We start from the raw sequence: 22,446 nt of genomic DNA, 5'->3' as shown, positions 1-22,446 counted from the left end.
AGCCAGTGAGAATCTAACTGCTGACCTGCAGGCAGCCGGCAGTCAGAACTAATAGCTTACAGCATTGCATTTTAACTACTGTGCCATCACCATTTTTATCTTATCAAGTAGCAGATTGTAGTCTACTTTATCAAATGCCTTACTGAAGTCCAAGTAAATTAGCATTTTTTCTGGCCCGCCAATTTTGTCACATTATCCCTCCCAACTCTGTTATTCTATTCTATTCTTCTTCTTTATATGTTTTAGCTTCCAGTCCCTTATCATCTTTGTTGCTCTTCTCTACACTCTTTCTAGAATCACAACATTTTTTTCCTACATTGGGGCAACCAAAACTGGATGCAATATTCCTAGGGTGGTGTTACCAAGGCATTTAAAGTGATAGATTGGACTGTTTTTTTTTATTTGTTTAAAGAAAAAAGTGTGCAAAGTATGAGTTAAGCAGTTTTGCCTTTCTCTGCCATTTGTCTCATTTCATTTGTTTTTTTTCCATGCTAAGAATAAGTATATTCACTTGATGAGCATGGTATAGCTGTTTTTCCTCCTGACTCAGACTGAACATAAATATAATAATGAACCAATACATTGGTTTTCCACTCCCTCCTTCTTGCCCTATATAATATTGGATTCTCTAGTTTTAATTCAGAAGAAAAATCAAAGACATGTTTTCAGACCTTTGGAAGCTCAGATTGTCAATATTAATGAATAAAACTAAAAGGCATCAGAATAACAGAGTTGGAAGAGACTTGTAGAACTTCTAGTCCAACCCACTGGTAAGACAGGACATCCTATACCATTCCAGACAAGTGGTTATCCAACATCTTCTTAAAAACTTCCAGTGTTGGAGCATTCACAACTTCTGGAGGAAAGTTGTTCCACTGGTTAATTGTTCTAACTGTCAGGAAATTTCTCTTTAGTTCTAGGTTGCTTCTCTCCTTGATTAGTTTCCTTGTTTCTTGTTCTACCCTCAGGAGCTTTGGAGAATAGCTTGACTCCCTCTTCTTTGGGGCAGCCCCTGAGATATCAGAACACTGCTATCATGTCACCTGAGTCCTTTTTTTTCATACCCAATTCCAGCAACCCTTCTTCATATGTTTTAGCCTCCAGTCCCCTAATCATCTTTGTTGCTCTTCTCTGCACTCTTTCCAGAGTGTCAACATCTTTTTCTACATCGTTGTGACCAAAACCATATGCAGTATTCCAAGTCTTGTCTTAACATCAAGGATTGAGATATTTCTAGCTTTAAAAATTCTAAAAGTTCTATCTGGAACGAGCTCCCCGCGGAGATACGGAGGATCCCGGATCTGCGCTCTTTCCGCCGTGCTCTTAAGACCTTTTTATTCCACCAGGCAGGCCTGGCCTGACCTTTCCCCCCCTTTTAATTTTTTTTAATTTTTAAATTTAAATTGAAAATTTAAATTTGTTCTAAATTTTTGGGATGTTTTAAATTGTCTTGGGCTCAAATATTTAATTTGGTTTTAATTCTGCTCTTAACTTTTGTATCTATGTGTTTTATTTTTTGCCTGTTCACCGCCCTGAGTCCTTCGGGAGTAGGGCGGTATACAAATTTGATCAAATAAATAAATAAATAAAATAAAATAAAGTATCATGCAAATCTCCTGCAAAGTAGAGCATACAGCATTGCCATAGCCATTGGTTGAATTTCAATATTTTTAAAAAGTTTTTTTCAAAAGCCATTCTTTAATATAGAGAGTAAGGTTCTTTTTTCGTGATTGATAGCATTTGGCTTATTCAGCCCCAGCTGCACTTTAATGATTTGTTTGTTTATTTACCTATTTGCCATAATATATCTAACTCTGCTCTTTATAAATGAAAACACTTTGACTTTGGGAATAATCTGCTCAATTCAGTAAGGTTTAAAATGGGTTACCGATTTAGAAATAGAAATAGAATAACAGAGTTGGAAGGGACCTTGGAGGTCTTCTAGTCCAACCCCCTGCTTAGGCAGGAAACCCTACACCACTTCAGGCAAATGGTTGTCCAACCTCTTCTTAAAAACTTCCAAAACTACTATCTCAGGGGCTGCCCCAAAGAAGAGGGAGTCAAGCTATTCTCCAAAGCACCAGAGGGCAGGACAAGAAGCAATGGGTGGAAACTAATCAAGGAGAGAAGCAACCTAGAACTAAGGAGAAATTTCCTGACAGTTAAAACAATTAATCAGTGGAACAACTTGCCTCCAGAAGTTGTGAATGCTCCAACACTGGAAGTTTTTAAGAAGAGATTGGATAACCATTTGCCTGAAGTGGTGTAGGGTTTCCTCCCTAAGCAAGGGGTTGGACTAGAAGACCTCCAAGATCCCTTCCCACTCTGTTATTCTATATTCAATAGTCTAACTTTGTGTGAGCAGGGGGTTGGACTAGATGACCTCCAGGGCCCCTTCCAACTCTGTTACCGTTATGTTATGTTATGTTATGTTATGTTATGTTATGTTATGTTATGTTATGTTATGTTATGTTATGTTATGTTATGTTATGTTATGTTATGTAACTGTCACTAAATAAACTGTTGCAAATCAAGGATTGGCTGTAAAAGGAATCGACAACTTTAAGAGACAGGACCATTTGCAAAAGTCTGCAGGTCTACAGGGAGGCTCAATATTTGCAGATCGGTCCGGCTGAAAATGATGAAATTAGCAGTTCTTGCAAGGAGAGAAAATCGGCGTTTCATAACGTGGCCTCTTTGCTCAAAAACCACAGGAAGCAGATGGGTGAGGAAACTCTGGAAACAAACCGTATATCCAAAAATGCCCTGGAGCTGAGACCTAATGTTGAGCTTGTGCTATTATCCAAGAAACGATCCATTACTTTGTGCAATGAGCAAATGCAGGAAAGGAAGTGAGGAAACTTCCTTCGGTGCCAAACTGACAAGAGTTTAGTAATCAAATTAAGTAAGGTAAAGAATAAATTAATGTAAGGCTACTGCTGCTGAGTTCTACAACTGTTGGAGGAGTGCTGTTGGAAGAGAATAGGATGGGAGCTGCTTAACTAACAGAATAAAAGATCTGGAAGGGACCTTGGAGGTCTTCTAGTCCAACCCCCTGCTCAAGCAAGAAACCCTATACCATTTCAGACAGGTGACTGTCCAGTCTCTTCTTAAAAACCTCCCATGATGAAGCACCCACAACTTCTGAAGGAAAGCAGTTCCACTGGTTAATTGTCCTCACTCTTAGGAAGGTTCTCCTTAATTCCAGGTTGCTTCTCCCCTTGATTAATTCACATTCTGTTCTCACGCTTGGGGTCCTTGGATCTGCCAGGCCTTGTTTCATGCTGGCATTTCTGGTGCCTCCTGTCACCACCAACCCTCCACCCCCCCGATATCCCCTTACTCTCCTCCCTCCCCCCCCTCCTTTTATGGCAGGATGCAATCGAAGTGAACCGACTTCAAAAGGTTGTCAAATTCTTTTTGCATTTTTATCGTGCTGGGTCTTTTATCATTCAAAAGATGGACCTGAGTGCAAACTGTCACCTCATTTTTTGATGCCTAATATCCCTCAAAGATATTTTTAAATCAACCAACCGATCCTCTTTCAGGGAATCTGGAGTTTTGAGAAGTTGTAAGGCGCTTCATCACTGGAGGTTTTTAAGAAGAGACTGGACAGCCACTTGCCTCAAATTGCTTGAGTAGGGGGTTGGACTAGAAGACCTCCAAGCTCCCTTCCAGCTCTATTCTGACTGACTGCTTAATACCCCATCTAGTCCAGCAGGTTTTCTTATCAGTGACAGTTTTCAGTGATCATTCTGCCTATTTTTTAATATATATGGCAGTGATGGCCAACCTTTTTGCTGTCACATGCCAAAAGCAGGAGGAGCGTGTGAGGGTCGCACATGTACATGCCCACACCCATAATTCAATGTGCCCTACCCCCACGCACATAAGCACAGGGATCACAGTGGGCTCCATCTGAAATCAAGAGTCCTTAAAGACCCCTGTTGCTTCCAAAACACACACACACCACATAATAGTTCTCTTTTTATCAGATTCGTTTGAGAGATTCTCATTGGCTGCTTCCAACCTTGACTTCCTTGGTCTCCCCTTAGCCATGTTTGATTTTTCATCAACACTCACAACAGATTATGCACCATATTTTTATATCCATTTGCACACCTTATAATTGTTCAACTCTTTTTCTCCATCCTTACTGTATACTCTATCATGACACACAAATTATTTTATTGTTTTTTATTGTAAATTTTCCTTTTCCCAAACACTAATACATGTTCAAACAGACAGTGTCATTAATTATAGAAACTGGATTAACAGTTCATATAATCAGCACATTGTATACAATACATGTAAATACCTCTTCAACTTTCATATAAATATTACTTATTTTTGTTTCTTTTATCTGTCCACCTATACCATTTTCCCCACATCGCACAGTATTCTGAATTGTCTTTTTCTCTTAATTCTAACGTTAATTTGTTCATTTCGGCACATTCAAATACTTTTTGACTAATCAGTCCCTCTGGTGGTAAATTATGTTCTTTCCAATATTGTGCAAATGTGATTCTTGTTGCGGTAAGTATATGTAAAATCAAGTATCTTATTTCTTTGGAATATTTGGTTTTTAGTATATCCAGGAAAAATGTATCCGGAATTAACTCAGTTTTGCAGTTTGTTAGGTCTTGTAACCAATGTTGTATTTTGATCCAATACTTCCTCGCTTCGGGACATGTCCACCAGGCGTGAAAGAAGGTACCTTGATGATAATTGCATTTCCAGCATTTGGGGCTTAGGTTTGGGTATATTTTAGCCAGTCTTGCTGGCACTAGATGCCAACAATAGAGCATTTTATATTGATTTTCTTTATAGACTGCCAATTTTGTTAACATATAGTTTTTATTCCAAATCATTTCCCATTGATCCGGAACTTTCAGATTTGGGTTTTCCCCAGATATGCCTATACAACATGCCTACTAAATCTATACTTTGAGGAATACACCTGCCTAATGGATCCAAATGGCAACATCATCCCCTATAACTCTCCATACTTTCCCCTCTTTGCAGACCTCCATTGCTTCCAAAAAACATGCACACCACATAATAGTTCTCTTTTTATCAGATTCGTTTGAGAGATTCTCATTGGCTCCTTCCAACCTCACTTCCTCAGTCTCAATCTCATCTTTGATTTTTCATCAAGGCATACAACAGATTATCTGCCATGTTTTTATATCCACTTGCACACCTTATAAGTGTTTGTATACCTGTTGTTAAGGTGTGAATTGATCCAGATGATCATTTGGAAAAAGAAAGAGGTTCTGGGGTTCTCTGACAAGCACTTATTTTAATTTCTTCACTCCATTTCAATGTCAATCACAACTATCTTGGTGTTTGATGTATTATTTTTCAAATACATATTCACAATCAGTAGGTATCTATAATCTATGGAACATTTGTTGCAAATGATTTGTGTCCTTAGACAACGTATCACAGTCTCTATATATCAAAATACCCAGAAATTTGGCTAACCAAATAACCAGTTTTAAGCATCTGCTGTTGTAAATTCATTAAACAAGAGAAAATCATCCACTCTATTTAACAATGAACAAGTCATCATGTAATCCATTAATTTTCACCCGTCCTTCCTTCCTTCCTTCCTTCCTTCCTTCCTTCCTTCCTTCCTTCCTTCTTTCCTTCCTTCCTTCCTTCCTCCCATCCTCTGCCCATCTTTCCTCCTTCATAATTGGAACTCAGCAAAGCCTCAGGTGCCTAGGGAAACAAATCTCCTAAAAAGGCTAATAGTGAGTCCAACCCAAGACATTTCTAAAGACCCTTTTGATAAAAAATAAATAGTGGGGAACTCTCCTGCTGTAAACTAAAACACATCTTTCAAATCAAGGTTTATTTTTCAAGATCAAAGGGGCCTCATTGGGAAAACAGGAGTAAAGGAAAAATAAAATGGTAAGACATTATTGATGACTGATGACTGATGACTGATATGTTGCTACCAGCTATATATTTTATTACCAATAATTTTTAAGAAATCAGATAAAATACAAAAATGCCCAAAAGTCAGAAACAAAAGGTTCCAATCCTTCCATTTCAGACATTCTTATGCCTCATTATGTTTTCTCTACAATTCAGATGGGGCCTAAGTAGGATAATGTAGCATTTGGGAAAAAAGATACAAGCCAAGAGACCAGCACCAGAGGCCAAGATGGAGAAGATCTCCACAGCCACCATGGACTTCCCTTTGGTGCTCAGGTAGGTGGGGAGAAAGCTGATCCAAACACTGCAAAAGATCAGCATGCTAAAAGTAATGAACTTGGCTTCATTAAAACTGTCAGGCAATTTTCTGGCCAGAAAGGCTACTGAGAAACTCATAAGAGCCAGGAAACCAAGGTAGGCAAGGACAGCATAAAACATTGAAATTGAACCTTCCTTACATTCTATGATGGTCTCTCTGACCAACAAGTGGAAATCCATGTTGAGAAATGGAGGAGAATTTGCAAGCCAGGTGGCACAAAGAACTGCTTGGATCAGGGGACAGCCTAAGACAATGGAGTAGGTCAATCGTTTTCCTAAGAATTTCCTTGTCCGGTTCCCTGGCTTGGTGGCCATGAAGGCCAGAACCACCATGACAGTTTTTGCCAAGACAGAGGAAACCGCAAGGGAAAAAAGAATGGCAAATGCAGTTTGTTGGAAGAGACAGGTGAGCTTCCTGGGTCGACCGATGAAGAGGAAAGAGCAGAGGAAGCAGAGCAGGAGGGAGAACAGGAGGATGTAGGTGAGATCTCGGTTGTTGGCCTTGACAATTGGTGTGTCATGATGCTTATAGAAAATCACCAGGATAGCAGTTGTGATCAGAGAAAAGAAAAGAGCTAAAGAAGTTAAAGCATATCCCAGGGGGTCTTGATAGGCAAGGAAGTGGATCTTCTTGTCAATGCAGTAGACCTTATCCTTGTTGGGGTATTGATCTTCCGGGCAAGGATCACATTGGGCTGCATCTGAAATGAAGAGTCTTAATGTAAGGATTTAAGAGTCATCTGTAATTAGCATTATCTCACCCTCAGGGGTAACATGAGTGTCCCCTTTATGCTATGGTCAACCCCCAAAAGAAGTGATGGAATGACCTACGGTGCATTTCATGGTGGATCAAACAAAGGCTAAGCCTCCTTCTTTATTAATGATGCTATGTTAGTTTACTCAGAGACATGGATCTATTCATCCCCAGCTGGCCTGCTCAATTTGCTGTGGAAAAAAGGCCCTGTCTATTCACTGGACACTTGCATGACTATAGTAAACCACTTCATACTGGAACTGCAAAAAGACTGATATATCTATCAGCCAGAAATCTTGCTCTCTTTTTTGTGTGTTTGTGTGTCCATTACGTTATCGTGTGTGCTGAGAATGTCCACAATGCAAGAGAGGAAGACATAAAAAAGTGCATTGAATATCACAGGAGGGAATGTTCTCTTTTATTGATCCAAAGTGATTTATAGAGAAATTAGTTACAACGAGAAGGATATAGAATTGGGCACCAAGAATTCTGAAAAGGGAAAGGAGTGATTTAAGGGAAAATCTCTGTATCCTGAAACTTTGAAGCCTATCAGTGCTATGAACAATGATAAAAAGAAATCAATATTTTGATTCACAGAATGGTTCACTGATGCTGGAAGGTGTATATTTGAAGGTCTATATGCTCTACCTGTCAGATCAGAAATGCTCCCATCTGAACAAGGGGTACATAGGTAGCAGCAAACCTGTTCACCCTCTGGGACACTTTTCCTCTCTCCTGCCTGGCACCTCTTCATGCCACACCTGGCAAATGGCACCTTCTAAAAAGAAAAGAGAAATGCTTGAGATGACCAAAAAAAACCCGGACATGCTTCATTTATCCATTTCCACATCACATGTCTATCTTCAGATATGGTTCACCAGGATCTATCAGAAATCCGGAACAGCTCCTGGGGGATTCAGTTCAGTGACACTATACAGTATCAGTGCATACTATTAAATTTAAAAAAAAATCCATTGCAATGAGCCTTAATTATTGTGTTTGAGTCCTGTGTTGGATCCTACAATGGAAATGGTCCTGATAAATCACAGTTGCCTGCTCTAATGGCCAACTGGATTATATAAAGTTCTTCCCAATCATGACACAAATCATACCCCAGATGTCTTACATGCAAAGCACATTTTCACCAAATGTTATGCTTTCCTGTTTTCTGATTCAATAGTACTATTTTCTGCATTCCCAGGAGACAATGAATCTTCCAGCTCACCTTTGTAGGCCAGACAATTGCACCAGAGTGAATGGTGACATCCTGACCTGGGGGAGCCCCAGGATTTATTTGCCCAACTCTCAGAAGGACAGTTGATTGATTGGGGAGGCGAACCCAATTGAGAACGTCATAACGAGCAGATCCCAGTCCTTTTTCTGAGAAGGAGACTTCCTCTCCAACACCATTGTTGAACTGGACATTCATCAAGTAAGGAAGAAGCTGAAACAAAAGAGATCTTCAAATATTGGAGTAATTGGTTGAAAGCCGCACATGAGGCATCATGGCTTCTACTACTTTGTGGCTTCTCAGACAGCAAAACAGATTATGTAGAAACCAAGCACAGGGTCAGTCAAAAAGGACTCAAATGCCTATACAGCAGTGGTGGGTTCCCCTGGTTCGCACCGGTTCTATAGAACCGGTAGTAAAACTGGTGGGAGGCTCCACCCACTGACCCTGATGTCATCAAAACACTTCTGCGCATATGAGTGCATGTGTGTGGCCCCATTGCGAACTGGTAGTAAAGGTAAGTAGAACCCAGCCCAGCAATGTACAAGGTATGAGGAATAAAAATGGTGATCTAGAATTCCAAGTACATGAGGGGAGGTATGAGATAGTTGTCATTACAGAAACTTGGTGGGATGAAACCTTTGAATGGAATATTCAACTAGAGGGATTTAAATTGCTTAAAATGAACAGACCTAATAAATGAGTAAGTGGAGTTGCGCCATCTATAAGAAATAGGCACATCTCTACAGAAATAGAGCAGAACAAGAATGAAAACTATCATGAATGCATTTGGGTCAATATAAAAGGGGAAAAAAGAGTAACATTGCATTGGCGTATACTGCAGGCCATTCAACCACACAACAGAAATAGATGGATTCTTTGCTACTCAGTTAAATAAGGTATGTAGGAAATACTGTAAAATACAAATTAGGAATGTATTAGAAAATGGTAAGAGAACACTGATCCACTCTAGACAAGATCAAATGATCAGGATCAGATGGATTATACCACAAGGTTCTGAAGGAACTGGTAGATGCAAACTTCGAAACTTTGAACCATATCTTCGCAATTGGTTGACCAACTACACTCAACATGTAGTCTTTACATGTTGGGAAGTATGCAGTGGCACTCTCCAAAGCACTGTCTTAGGGCCAGTACTCTTCAATACCTTCATCAATGTTTTAGAAGAGGGAATAGAAGGAGAACACATCAAATTTGCTGGCAAGAATAGCCAACACTCCGGAAGAAATGCTCAGGATACAGAAGAATCAAGACAGACTTGAACACAGGCCCCTATCTGACAAATAACATTTAATGGTGTAAGGTACTACATTTAGAAAAGAATAAGGCTGTTGCATACAGTAGGTATAAAAATGGTGGTAACAAGCTCAATAATAGTAACTACAACAGGGATCTTGAAGTCCTTACAGGACAATCACTTAAATAAAAGCAGGCAGTGTCATTGGCTGCCAAAAAGCCAATACAACCCACCCCCCTCTAACCATTTTCAACCTATTATATTAATTTCAGATTATATATTGTTGTAACTTGTTCTGAAGTATATTAATATAGAAGCATACATATATTTCATGAATATTTCAAGTAATACATATGGGAAGTTTCCACTCTATGAACTGAATAAAAAGTGACAGAGATTACCTGCCAGGATTGAACAGTTGATATTCTCTTTCCAAGTTTTCTCAGGGCTGACTGTGATCCAGATCCATGCATTGCATGTAACGCGTTTGCCAAAGCAAAAACGGCATTGTAGACATTGTAACTTTCACCAGTCATGCTTGTTTGAAACATGTAGGTGGGCAGATTCCGTAAATTCTCTTTTCCTGTACAGTATTTTTTCCATTTTATAAAATAGTGACCTGGTTTGTGGAACTCACAGTCAAAGACCTTTTCCCACCACAATGGGAGGATCATATCTCCTTGTGGGTTCAAAGGGTCTAAAGAGAGGAGGAAATGGCTGAATTCTGAGATATCTCTGCTGTGCTCCCTAAAATGCAGAGACCCACGCAAGTTCTTTAAAGCATGCCAACTATGTCGAAAATCATTTGCATGTGGTTTCCAATAGGAAGTTAGGATCCAAACTTTCTCACATGATCTCCTTTTATTAAATATATAAAAGTTGACAGCCCAAAGAAATTTTTTAACAATTTCAGATTCTCCAAAGGAAAGAACGACTTCAATATTAGCCCAAATTTTTGAATGTAAAGTGAATTTTTGCACTTCCGCATCAGAAACATCATGTTTCACCATTTGAGTGAAGGCCAAGCAGATCTCCTTCTCCAAGAGCATTGGCCTCAGAGTTGAGATGAACCGTTCTCCGTTCTCTTCAGAGGCAATAAACCCAACCCAGTTCCACTGGAAATACAGAAGCACTTGGACTAAACCCACAAATAGTGGCAATTCCTTGGGATTAATCCGGAAGGAGGAAGGATAAACTCTTCGGTCTCTCTGAATGAGCTCAAAGCCAATACTGAGCTGAAAAAAGTGAGAATCTTCTTTAGAAGACAAAAGTAAAGATTGATGGTGACCTTAAGGGTTCCCGTTCTGCAGTTTATTGACCCCATCAGTCAAGCTGAGTCATTTTGAATGATAAGCTTCTTCCTTTCTTAGGAAGAGCCAGCAATGAACATATTTTCCCTGGTTGTGACATGTCAGAATCCTAGGAAACAAACCATAAATCTGGTACAGGGAATAAGCTGCAGTGAAAGAGGAGTAAGTCTTTTATGAGTAATAATTTAGGAAGGAATTCCTTCTGGCAGGTACAGACATATTACTTTCTGTTTCTCTTAGAGGAAGAACCAACAATTAACAGATTTTCCATTGTTGTGACATGTCAGAATCTAAGGAAACAAACAATTTGTGTACGAATTAAACTGCAATGGAAGACTGGCTACCATTTAATGAGTAATAAGTTTCGAAGGACTTGGCAAGTACAAAAATATTGCACTATGTGTCTCTCAGTGGTTATATAAAATATAGCTTGACACAAGAAATATAAAAATGAATCCAACTATAGCATTAATTGTCTAAGTTGTACGCTATTGATATTTCCCCCTTCCTTTTGGTGTCATCTTGGACCTGTGTGTGTTTCTGTAGTCTGTCTACTTCATAACTATATCTAAAGGATCCCCCTTACCTGTGGGACCTTGAAGATGCTGAAGATGGAGGTCATCTGCATTGATAATTTGGGATTGTCTCCTCCAATGACAGAGAGCAGGGTGTCCTCCTGGTCACATTTATAACCTGGAACCATCTGGTGACGTGTGGAGAGGAGAAAGAGGCTGATCAAAGAAACCCTCTTCCTCCAATAGGCATTGTCATACATGTGGAAGCCCAGAGTGATGTTGGGGAGGAGAACCAGATCCTTGTTGATCTCTCTCACTGCAAACACCAGGGCCATGAACAGCTGGTAGTTGTTAGGTGTGGGTCTATAGTGAGAGAAACATTGTAAAAATGTTACAGCAACACTTGAGTGTGTTGGTGGAGTGTGCCTTGTCTTCTTTAATGGGGGGGGGGAGATGTTTCTTGATTAAAAGTTGGTTGGATTTATGAGAAAGGAGAAAAGCCTATTTTTCCATATCATGGACCATTTCTTCAGGACAGACAACCTTTGCTAAGCACAAGACTCAAGTGAGGTCTCAGCAAAGGTTTACCATTATTCATAAGCACTGCTGATTCCAAAACCAAGTTTTGAGTTCTTTACTGTAGCCCATACTGGAAAAGCTTTCAGTTGGTACCTGAGACTTCAATCATGATTTTGTGTTCAAATTATGGATGATATATGATTTTGTGATTTTCAAACTATAATCTCTATATGTCTGGTTTGGCTCTGCAACCCAACAAGACAGACACAGACTTCAGAGGATAATTAGAACTGCAGAAAAAACAATGGCTACCAACCTGCCTTCCATTGAGGACCTGTATACTGCACGAGTCAAAAAGAGGGCTGCAAAAATATTTACAGACTCCACACATCCTGGACATAATTTTCAACTCCTACCCTCAAAACGACGCTATAGAGCACTGCATAACAGAACAACTAGACACAAGAACAGTTTTTTTTCCCCGAAAGCCATCACTCTGCTAAACAAATAATTCCCTCAACACTGTCAAACTAGTTACTAAATCTGCATTACTGTTAATCTTCTCATCATTCCTATCACCCATCTCCTCCCACTTATGACTGTAACCTTGCTGGCATCCTTAATATTTATTTTCACTGTTTCCTAATATGATTTGATTGCTTATTTGTTCCCTATGACTATCATTAAGTGTTGTACCTTATGATTCTTGAGAAATGTATCTTTTCTTTTATGGACACTGAGAGCATATGCACCAAAGACAAATTCCTTGTGTGTCCAATCACACTTGGCCAATAAAGAATTCTATTCTATTCTATTAACAGTATAAGTCAACTTAGTTAGTTATCACCTTTAAAGCACTCCATGGCTTAGGACCTGGGTACCTACGAGACCGTCTTTTGCCACCAATAGCCTCCCACCGACCAGTTCATTCTCACAGGGAGGGACTACTCAGGGTACCGTCAGTCAAATTATGTCGACTGGCGACTCCCAGGTGGAGGGCCTTCTCTGTGGGGGCTCCAACCCTTAGGAATGAACTGCCCCCGGGGATACGGAATATCCCTGATCTCCGTGCTTTCCGCCGTGCCCTCAAGACCCTGATGTTCCAACAGGCGGGGCTAAACATATGAACATATGAATGATTTTTTAAATGTTATCTAATTCTGGGTTTTATTTGATTGACCAAACTAAGTAATAATTTTAATTAGCAATTTTATGATGTTTGTGTGTCTATATTTTTCTTGACTGTACACCGCCTTGAGTCCTATGGGAGAAAGGCGGTATAGAAATATAATAAATAAATAAATAAACTTCTTCAGTAGGCTAATAAACTGCCTAAAATGTTGTCCCTCCTCACTCTTTATGTAATTTATCATCTTTCTGGTAAAGAGTTTGGAAAGAAAAACTAGCTTATTTAATTAGTTTGGCACTTTATTGAGAAAAGCACAAAAAATTGAACTATACTAGGAAATTGAAACATCATGAGAACAAATCTTTCTGAGCAAACACAGCACAAACAATCACCTAGATATTTGACTTCAAGGTAAAACTTACAAATATGGGAGAGAAAACGGGAATGGGTCTTTCTTAAAGTTTAAGAAAGGGTTCCAATAGTTCCCCAAGGGCAAATTCCCACCAATAATGAGACTACCAGGCCTGTAATAGTGTTCCTGAATCCTGTAAGGTTGTGGCAACACACAAAGGGTTTGCATCCCCTTAGCAATAATTGGAGGCAGGAGCCAGAAGAGCAGCAGCAGCAGGAGAGGCATCCCAGTCATTCTTGTCACCTTCCTTCCTAGATCAGAAATCAAGATTGTGCAGAAGCTGAATTGCAGGCATCACTTTAAATTTTACCAGAGCTTTAACAGGATAAACACAGGACATGCCACCTGGATGGCTTCAGGGTAAACATATCAAAAACTTTTTTTTTAAATAAACTGAATGGTTAAAACCAAAGTTATAATGAGTAGCCAGCATGGGCTTGTTAAAAACAGATCATGCCAAACCAATCTTATTTCATTCTTTGACAAAGTGACTCAATTAGCAGGCAAGCAAAATGCTATGGACATAATATACTTAGACTTCAGCAAGGCATTTGACAGAATAGAGCAGAATCTACTTCTTGGTAAACTAGAAAAATGCAGGCTAGACAACAGCAACACTAGATGGATTTGTAACTGCTGATAAACTCAACTCAATGAGTAGTCTGTAATGGTACTACATCCACATGGAGAGAAGTAAGCAGTGGGCCAGTACTCTTCAACATTTTCATAAATGACTTAGTTGAGTGAATGGATGGGGAACTCATCAAATTTGCAGATGACACTAACCTGGCAGGAACAGCCAACACCCCAGAAGACAAGCTCAGGATCCAAAACGTTCTTGACAAACTTGAACAATGCACCCTATCCAATAACATGAAATTTAACGTGGAGAAAAGCAAGATGTTCACTTAGGCAGGGGAAAAAAACCCAATACTACAAGTACAGAGTATGTGAAACCTGGCTAAGAAACAGTAACTGTGAGAGGGACCTTGGAGTCTTTGTGGATAATCACTTAAACATGAATCAGCCGTGTGTGGCACCAGCCAAAAAAACTAATACAATCCTTGTTTGTATAAATAGAGGCATAAAATCAAAATCACATGAAGTATTAGTACCACTTTATAAAGCCTTAGTAAGGTCACCCCTGGAATATTGCATCCAGTTTTACTCACCACATTACACACACACACACACACACACACTCACAAAGGATGTTGAAACTTTGGACAAAGTGCAAAGAAGGTCAACTCAGATGATTAAAGGTCTGGAGACAAGAACATATGAAGAACGGTTGCATTAATTGGTTATGTCAATCTAGGGCAAAGAAGGATGAGGGGTGACGTAATAGCATTATTCTAGTAATTGAGGGGCTGCTACAAAGAAGAGGGGGTCAACTTATTTTCCAAAGCACCAGAAGGCAAGACAAATAACAATGGATGGAAACTAATCAAGTAGAGAAGCAACCTGGAGGAGAAATTTCCTAACAGTGAGAACAATTAACCAGTGGAACAGCAGGCCACCAGAGGTTGTGAGTGCTTCATCACTGGATGCTTTTAAAAAAAACTGGACAGCCACCTATCTGAAATGGTATAGGGTCTCCTGCTTCAGCAGAGGGTTGAACGAAAAGATCTCCAAGGTCCCTTGTAGATCTATTCTGATTGAAACATTTTACCTGCATTTGGGCTGTGACGAAAGAGAAAATTTAGGGCAGCTGAGTCTCCTCAAACAAACACAGGAGGTGAGCTCTTTGCAAGACAAGGTGAGGTGGCATTGCTTGCTCCCACCTGGAGAACTCCAAGCATGTTTATTTAAAACCTGTTTTACTGTATACTACCATCTCTTACAATACTAGACAACACAGTATCAACAGTAGAGACCTTCAAAGTTCTAGATTCTACCATATCTCACGACCTAAAATAGACACCCAACATCAAAAACGTCATCAAAAAAGCACAACAAAGAAAGTTCTTTCTGCGCCAACTCAGACAGCTCAAACTGCCCAAGGAGCTGCTGATCCAGTTCTACAGAGGAATTATTGAGTCTGTCATCTGCACCTCTATAACTGTCTGGTTTGGCTCTGCAACCCAACAAGACAGACACAGACTTCAGAGGATAATTAGAACTGCAGAAAAAACAATGGCTACCAACCTGCCTTCCATTGAGGACCTGTATCCTGCATGAGTCAAGAAGAGGGCTGTGAAAATGTTGAGAGACTCCTCACATCCTGGACATAAACTGTTTCAACTCCTACCCTCAAAATGATGCTATAGAACACTGCACACCAGATCAAATAGACACAAGAACAGTTTTTTCCTGAACGCCATCACTCTGCTAAACAAATAATTTCCTCAACAGTGTCAAACTAGTTACTAAGTCTGCATTACTATTAAACTTCTCCCACTTATGACTGTATGACTGTAACTTTGTTGCTGGAATCTTTAAGATTTATAGTGACTGTTTCCCTATGACTATCATTAAGTGAGGTACCTTATGATTCTTGACAAAAGTATCTTTTCTTTTATGGACACTGAGGGCCTATGCACCAAGACAAATTTGTTGTGTGTCCAATCACACTTGGCCAGTAAAGAATTCTATTCTATTCTATTCTTTTATCTTGGAAGATTTTTGTGGCTTGAAATCCATAGGGAATGTATAAATTACCATTCTGATAATTGCAAGGAAAAGCAATTGTCTCACCCACTCAGCACTCCATTTTGTTTATGCACCAGAAAGGGAAAAAACACATTTGTGTCTCTTATTATTAATCCAGAGAATAGATGAACTTGAGAATCAAGGGCAAGTGACTTAAATGATTTATTTATTTAGCATATGGCTGGTCACACACAATATTTAAACACTTCATTTTTACAGGTCAAAACAATTAAAACAATTTAAAAAAAAGCAGTAAGAAACCTAAGAGGAAAACAGAAATAACATTTCAGACTTTAATGTTGAGTTTGGAGATCCAGTCAGTAGCTGTCGTTGTTATGACTGCCGTTGTTATGACAGTCCCTAAAATCTCCTGGATACCTTCTGTTAGAGCATTCCCTCACTATATGTTGGATAGTCTGTTGGGGGGGGGGTGCAATCACATTGTGCTGAAGGTGTCTTTCCCCATTTATACAAGGAGTCGGCACACACCTCATGAGTCATTCTAATTCTATTGTATGTCACCCATATGTGTCGGGGAGGCAAAGTTACTTGCGTCTGTGGCAACCCTTAAGCCACATATGCCTCCTGGGTGGTGCTAAATGAGTAACAGATGGACTGGTAGCCAGACATCCGCAAGGATCTCCTGGGCTCACACACAATCCCACGGTCCTTTTAAGGACCTTTTAAGTACCAAAAAAGAATAAAAAATAGCAGAAACAGCAGACTTAAATGAAATTGAGTACCTACACACAAGGTGGAGTTTGGCCTGTTCCAGCGGTAGTAATTTTTACTACCGGTTCTGTGGGTGCTTGGTGGGCATGGCATGGCTTGGTGGGTGTGGCTTGGTGGGCATGTGCGGGGGAAGATTACTGCAAAATCCCCATTCCCTCCCGATCAGCTGGGACTCGGGAGGCAGAGAATAGATGGGGGCAGGGCCAGTCAGAGGTGATATTTACCGGTTTTCCGAAGTACTCAAAATTTCTGCTACCGGTTCTCCAGAACTGGTCAGAACCTGCTGAAACCCACCTCTGGCCTGTTCCATCGTTTGGTCAGGTAGCATGAGTGATAACAGGTCATGGTGGCACATGACAGTCAGTTGTACTTTAGTAAGCATGTTTGGATTGAATAGCTGGTTTATTTATCCCCACGTGGCAGGGGATGAAAAGTTTCTTCCCAACTTTTCCAGTGGTTCTTAACAATAGGCAGGAGCACTTCTGAAGATGTTAGTGCTGTGGCCCGTCAGCGGCCAGTGCAGTTAGTAGCTGATTCCGACAGCGAGGAGACAGGTTTAGTGCTGCACCAGCAGCCTGTGCAGCTGGCGCTCGAGTCAGACAGTGAGGAGGCTGGAGGAGATGTGGTGCCAGAGGCAGAGAGTCAGCCAGGGCCTTCAGAACCTCCAGAAGCTCCCATAAGTGAAGAGGAAGAAGAGGAGGAGCCTCTTCTCGAAGCACGAGCACACAGAGCTGTTAAAAGGCAGGAGTGGCTACTCAGGAGGAGGTCTCCTCGGGAGGAAGGCTTGGGGCTAATTGGCCACTCCCCTAGTCTATTTAAGGAAGGACGACGACTGATGTAATTTGCAGGAAACAACTTCGTTCATATTCCTTCGCGTCTTGATTCCAGAAACTTTTGATTCGGCTCTTGTTTCTCTCTTGTTAGTGTTCCTGCAAATTGCTTCTGGGCATTCTGCCAACCACACAGTAAGATTACGGTTATCTGAAATACTCAGAATTGAGTTATTATTCTTTGGATTCTTGTCGGCTGTTAATGAAGTTAAATTAACAGCCCTTGTTCAGAAAAGACTGATTTAAACTGTACTTGTGTTCAAACAACTACTAAGAAAGCTTATTAGTAGTCCTTAATTAGTAAGTTAAGGTTTGTATGGAATTTGTGTCTGCTGTGTTCTTTGGGGTCCGTAGCTGGGGCAGAAAAGTTAGGCTACCCTAAATTCCACAGGAATTTAAAACTAGTTAGAGCTGGAAAAGTTTTTTTGCTGTGCTTTTCTTATGAAGTGGGCTTTTTTCATTGTTGATTGTTGTGGGACATTTACCATCACTCATCATAAAACTCTGGACTGGGTGAGTAAATAGTAGTGTGGAATCAAACAGAGAACCAAAATAATCAAGTTAATCAAGTTTATTAACCAGGATGTGCCAGCAGCACTCATTCCAAACACTGAGAGAGATCCCACCCAACTAAACGCTCATATTTATACATCTAAGAAAGGCAGAGGAGACTAATGCATATGCAACAGAAGGTGTAAGCATGCATATTCATAGGTCAGTCATTTCGAATATAAGTATTGGAGCTCAGCTTACTTCCTCTGCCAGTTTTCCTTCAGAAACCCAAAGTGAGGAATAAATAAAACCAATAAGGCAGGGAGAAAAATCATCTTCCATAAATCAAGAGGAGGAAGTAGAATGCCAGACACCAAAAGTTGTTTTAAAAATCAATTGCACATCCATGGGACTATTGTACTAAGATAATAGTCTGTGGCATCAAATCTCTTCATTTCAATTTAATTGATTGCAGTCAAGTCAGCCATTAAAGGACTCAAATACTTATACTATAATGCTCAAAGTTTCAGGAACAAACAGGGTGAACTTGATGCATTGAAAGGAAGGGGAGAATATAAACAGAATAAAAATATAGAATGCCACATATACAGTGTGTCTTTATGTGTATGCAATTCCAAAATCAGGCCCCGTAGATCATTTGTTATGTAAATTACATGACAAATTTTATAAGGGGAATGATTTTTGGAATACAGTGTATATGAGAAAATAAAATACAAAATAAAATAATTTTGATTTTCTCTTGCTGAAATGGACACAATATAAATGTTTTGTTTGCTAACATTCAGTGAAGATCTCAGGTAGTTCTACCCTTTCCCTTTCCACCAACTTGTATCCCATCTTCATTCATTCATTCATTCATTCATTCATTCATTCATTCATTCACTCACTCATTCATTCCAGTGTCTTATTCAGAATATCCTTAGGGAACATGCTTATCAACATGGATAATGAACACAACCAGCAAAATTTTAAAGACTCTTTGGATTAAAATAAATAAAGTGAGGAACTGTCCTGTTGGGAGTTAATATCCACATGTGATTTCATACAAAATTTTACTTCTATCTTGAATACTGGGGTCTCACTGGATACAACAAGAAAGAATGAAGAATAAAAAGATTGTTGATTGTTCCTAATCAAAAATATTTTGTGATTAGTCACATAAAGTTATTTACAATTATTTAATGGACAACATTTCCTTGTATTTCATGATTTATTTTAGAGATCAGATTGAATACAAAAATATCCCAAAATCACAGTGCCCAATCTCCACATAAATCAGCAATTCTTCTGCCTCATGATATTCTCTTTACGATTCAGATGGGGCCTGAATAGGATAATGAAGCATTTGGGGAAAAAGATGCAAGCCAAGAGACCAGCCCCAGAGGCCAAGATGGAGAAGATTTCCACGGCCACCATGAACTTCCCTTTGGTGCTCAGGTAGGTGGGGAGGAAGCTGATCCAAACACTGCAGAAAACCAGCATGCTGAAAGTAATGAACTTCGCTTCGTTAAAGCTGTCAGGCAATTTCCTGGCCATAAAGGCTACTGTGAAACTCATAAGAGCCAGGAAACCAAGGTAGGCAAGGACGGCATAAAACATTGAAATTGAACCTTCCTTACATTCTATGATGATCTCTCTGACCAAGGAATGTAAATCCATGTTGAGAAATGGGGGAGAAGTTGCCAGCCACGTGACACACAAAACTGCTTGGATCAGGGGACAGCCTAAGACAATGGAGATGGTCAATGGTTTTCCTAAGAGTTTCCTTGTCCTGTTCCCTGGCTTGTTGGCCATGAAGGCCAGAACCACCATGACAGTTTTTGCCAACACAGAGGAAACTGCAAGGGAAAAGAGAATGGCAAAGGCAGGTTGTCGAAAGAGACAAGTGAACTTCCTGGGTCGACCGATGAAGAGGAAGGAGCAGAGGAAACAGAGCAGGAGGGAGACCAGGAGGATGTAGGTGAGATCTCGGTTGTTGGCCTTGACAATTGGTGTGTCATGATGCTTATGGAAAATCACCAGGATAGCAGTTGTGATCAGAGAAAAGAAAAGAGCTAAAGAAGTTAAAGCATATCCCAGGGGGTCTTGATAGGCAAGGAAGTGGATCTTCTTGGCAATGCAGTAGACCTTATCCTTGTTGGGGTATCGGTCTTCTGGGCAAGGATCACATTCACCTGCATCTGAAATCAAGAGTCTTTATTTAAGGATTTAAGAGTCATCTGTAATTAGCATTATCCCACCCTCAGAGGTGACATGAGTGTCCCCTTTATGCTATGGTCAACCCCCAAAGGAAGTGATGGAATGACCTACGGTGCATTTCATGGTGGATCAAACAAAGGCTAAGCCTCCTTCTTTATTAATGATGCTATGTTAGTTTAGTCAGAGACATGGATCTATTCATCCCCAGCTGGCCTGCTCAATTTGCTGTGGAAAAAAGGCCCTGTCTATTCACTGGACACTTGCATGACTATAGTAAACCACTTCATACTAGAACTGCAAAAAGACTGATATATCTATCAGCCAGAAATCTTGCTCTCTTTTTTGTGTTGGTGTGTCCATTATGTTATCATGTGTGCTGAAAATGTCCACAAATGCAAGAGAGGAAGACATAAAAAGGTGCATTGAATATCACGGGGGGGAATGTTCTCTATTATTGATCCAAAGTGATTTATAGAGAAATTAGTTACAAGGAGACGGATATAGAATTGGGCACCAAGAATTCTGTAAAGGGAAAGGAGTGATTTACAGGGAAAATCTCTGTATCCTGAAATTTTGAAGCCTATCAATTCTATGAACAATGATAAAAAGAAATCAATATTTTGAGTCACGGAATGGTTCACTGATTCTGGAAGGTGTCTATTTGAAGGTCTATATGCTCTACCTGTCAGATCAGAAATGCTCCCATCTGAACAAGGGATACATAGGTAGCAGCAAACCTGTTCACCCTCTGGGACACTTTTCCTCTCTCCTGCCTGGCACCTCTTCATGCCACACCTGGCAAATGGCACCTTCTAAAAAGAAAAGAGAAATGCTTGAGATGACCAAAAAAACTGGACATGCTTCATTTATCCATTTCCACATCACATGTCCATCTTCAAATATGGTTCACCAGGGTCTATCAGAAATCCAGAACAGCTCCTGGGGGATTCAGTTCAGTGACACTATACAGTATCAGTGCATACTATTAAATTTAAAAAAATCCATTGCAATGAGCCTTAATTATTGTGTTTGAGTCCTGTGTTGGATCCTACAATGGAAATGGTCCTGATAAATCACAGTTGCCTGCTCTAATGGCCAACTGGGTTATACAAAGTTCTTCCCAATCATGACACAAATCATACCTCAGATGTCTTACATGCAAAGCACATTTTCATCAAATGTTATGCAAATGAAAGTTTTCTGATTCAATAGTACTATTTTCTGCATTCCCGGGAGACAATGAATCTTCCAGCTCACCTTTGTAGGCCAGACAATTGCACCAGAGTGAATGGTGACATCCTGACCTGGGGGAGCCCCAGGATTTATTTGCCCAACTCTCAGAAGGACAATTGATCGATTGGGGAGGTGAACCCAATTGAGAAGGTCATAACGAGCAGACCCCAGTCCTTTTTCTGAGAAGGAAACTTCCTCTCCAACACCATTGTTGAACTGGACATTCATCAAGTAAGGAAGAAGCTGAAACAAAAGAGATCTTCAAACATTGGAGTAATTGGTTGAAAGCCACACCTGAGGCATCATGGCTTCTACTACTTTGTGGTTTCTCAGACAACAAAACAGATTATGTAGAAACCAAGCACAGGGTCAGTCAAAAAGGACTCAAATGCCTATACAACAGTGGTGGGGTGCCCCCGCTTTGCACCAGTTCTATAGAACCAGTAGTAAAATCGCAGGAGGCTCCGCCCACTGACCCTGATGTCATCAAAACACTTCTGCCCATATGAGTGCATGTGTGTGGCCCCGTTGCGAACTGGTAGTAAAGGTAAGTAGAACCCAGCCCAGCAATGTACAAGGTATGAGGAATAAAAATGGTGATCTAGAATTCCAAGTACATGAGGGGAGGTATGAGATAGTTGTCATTACAGAAACTTGGTGGGATGAAACCTTTGAATGGAATATTCAACTAGAGGGATTTAAATTGCTTAAAATGAACAGACCTAATAAATGAGTAAGTGGAGTTGCGCCATATATAAGAAATAGGCACATCTCTACAGAAATAGAGCAGAACAAGAATGAAAACTATCATGAATGCATTTGGGTTAATATAAAAGGGGAAAAAAGAATAACATTGCATTGGCGTATACTGCAGGCCATTCCACCACACAACGGA

The 22,446-nt window shown here is 40.1% G+C and overlaps 1 protein-coding gene across 1 annotated transcript in view; it reads right to left on the bottom strand.

Annotated features, from left to right (window-relative positions):
• Positions 1 to 7,469: 7,469 nt before the first annotated feature.
• The window catches only part of LOC132712138 (extracellular calcium-sensing receptor-like), a 33,393-nt gene continuing 18,416 nt past the window's right edge, over positions 7,470 to 22,446 (bottom strand). Inside the window, exons 8-14 of the mRNA XM_060692660.2 lie at positions 21,576 to 21,794; positions 21,001 to 21,130; positions 20,139 to 20,299; positions 15,065 to 15,075; positions 11,404 to 11,695; positions 7,667 to 7,796; positions 7,470 to 7,507 (exon numbers count right to left, since the gene is read on the bottom strand). Of these exons, the coding sequence (XP_060548643.2) occupies positions 7,470 to 7,507; positions 7,667 to 7,796; positions 11,404 to 11,695; positions 15,065 to 15,075; positions 20,139 to 20,299; positions 21,001 to 21,130; positions 21,576 to 21,794 (981 nt within the window). The remainder of the gene's footprint in view (positions 7,508 to 7,666; positions 7,797 to 11,403; positions 11,696 to 15,064; positions 15,076 to 20,138; positions 20,300 to 21,000; positions 21,131 to 21,575; positions 21,795 to 22,446) is intronic.

The sequence above is a fragment of the Pantherophis guttatus genome, chromosome 1, assembly GCF_059756535.1.
Source record: "Pantherophis guttatus breed Tessera chromosome 1, ASM5975653v1, whole genome shotgun sequence".
Classification (NCBI taxonomy): Eukaryota; Metazoa; Chordata; class Lepidosauria; order Squamata; family Colubridae; genus Pantherophis; species Pantherophis guttatus.
The sequence above is the reverse complement of the archived record's forward strand: the minus strand, read 5'-3'. Positions and strand labels throughout refer to the sequence as shown.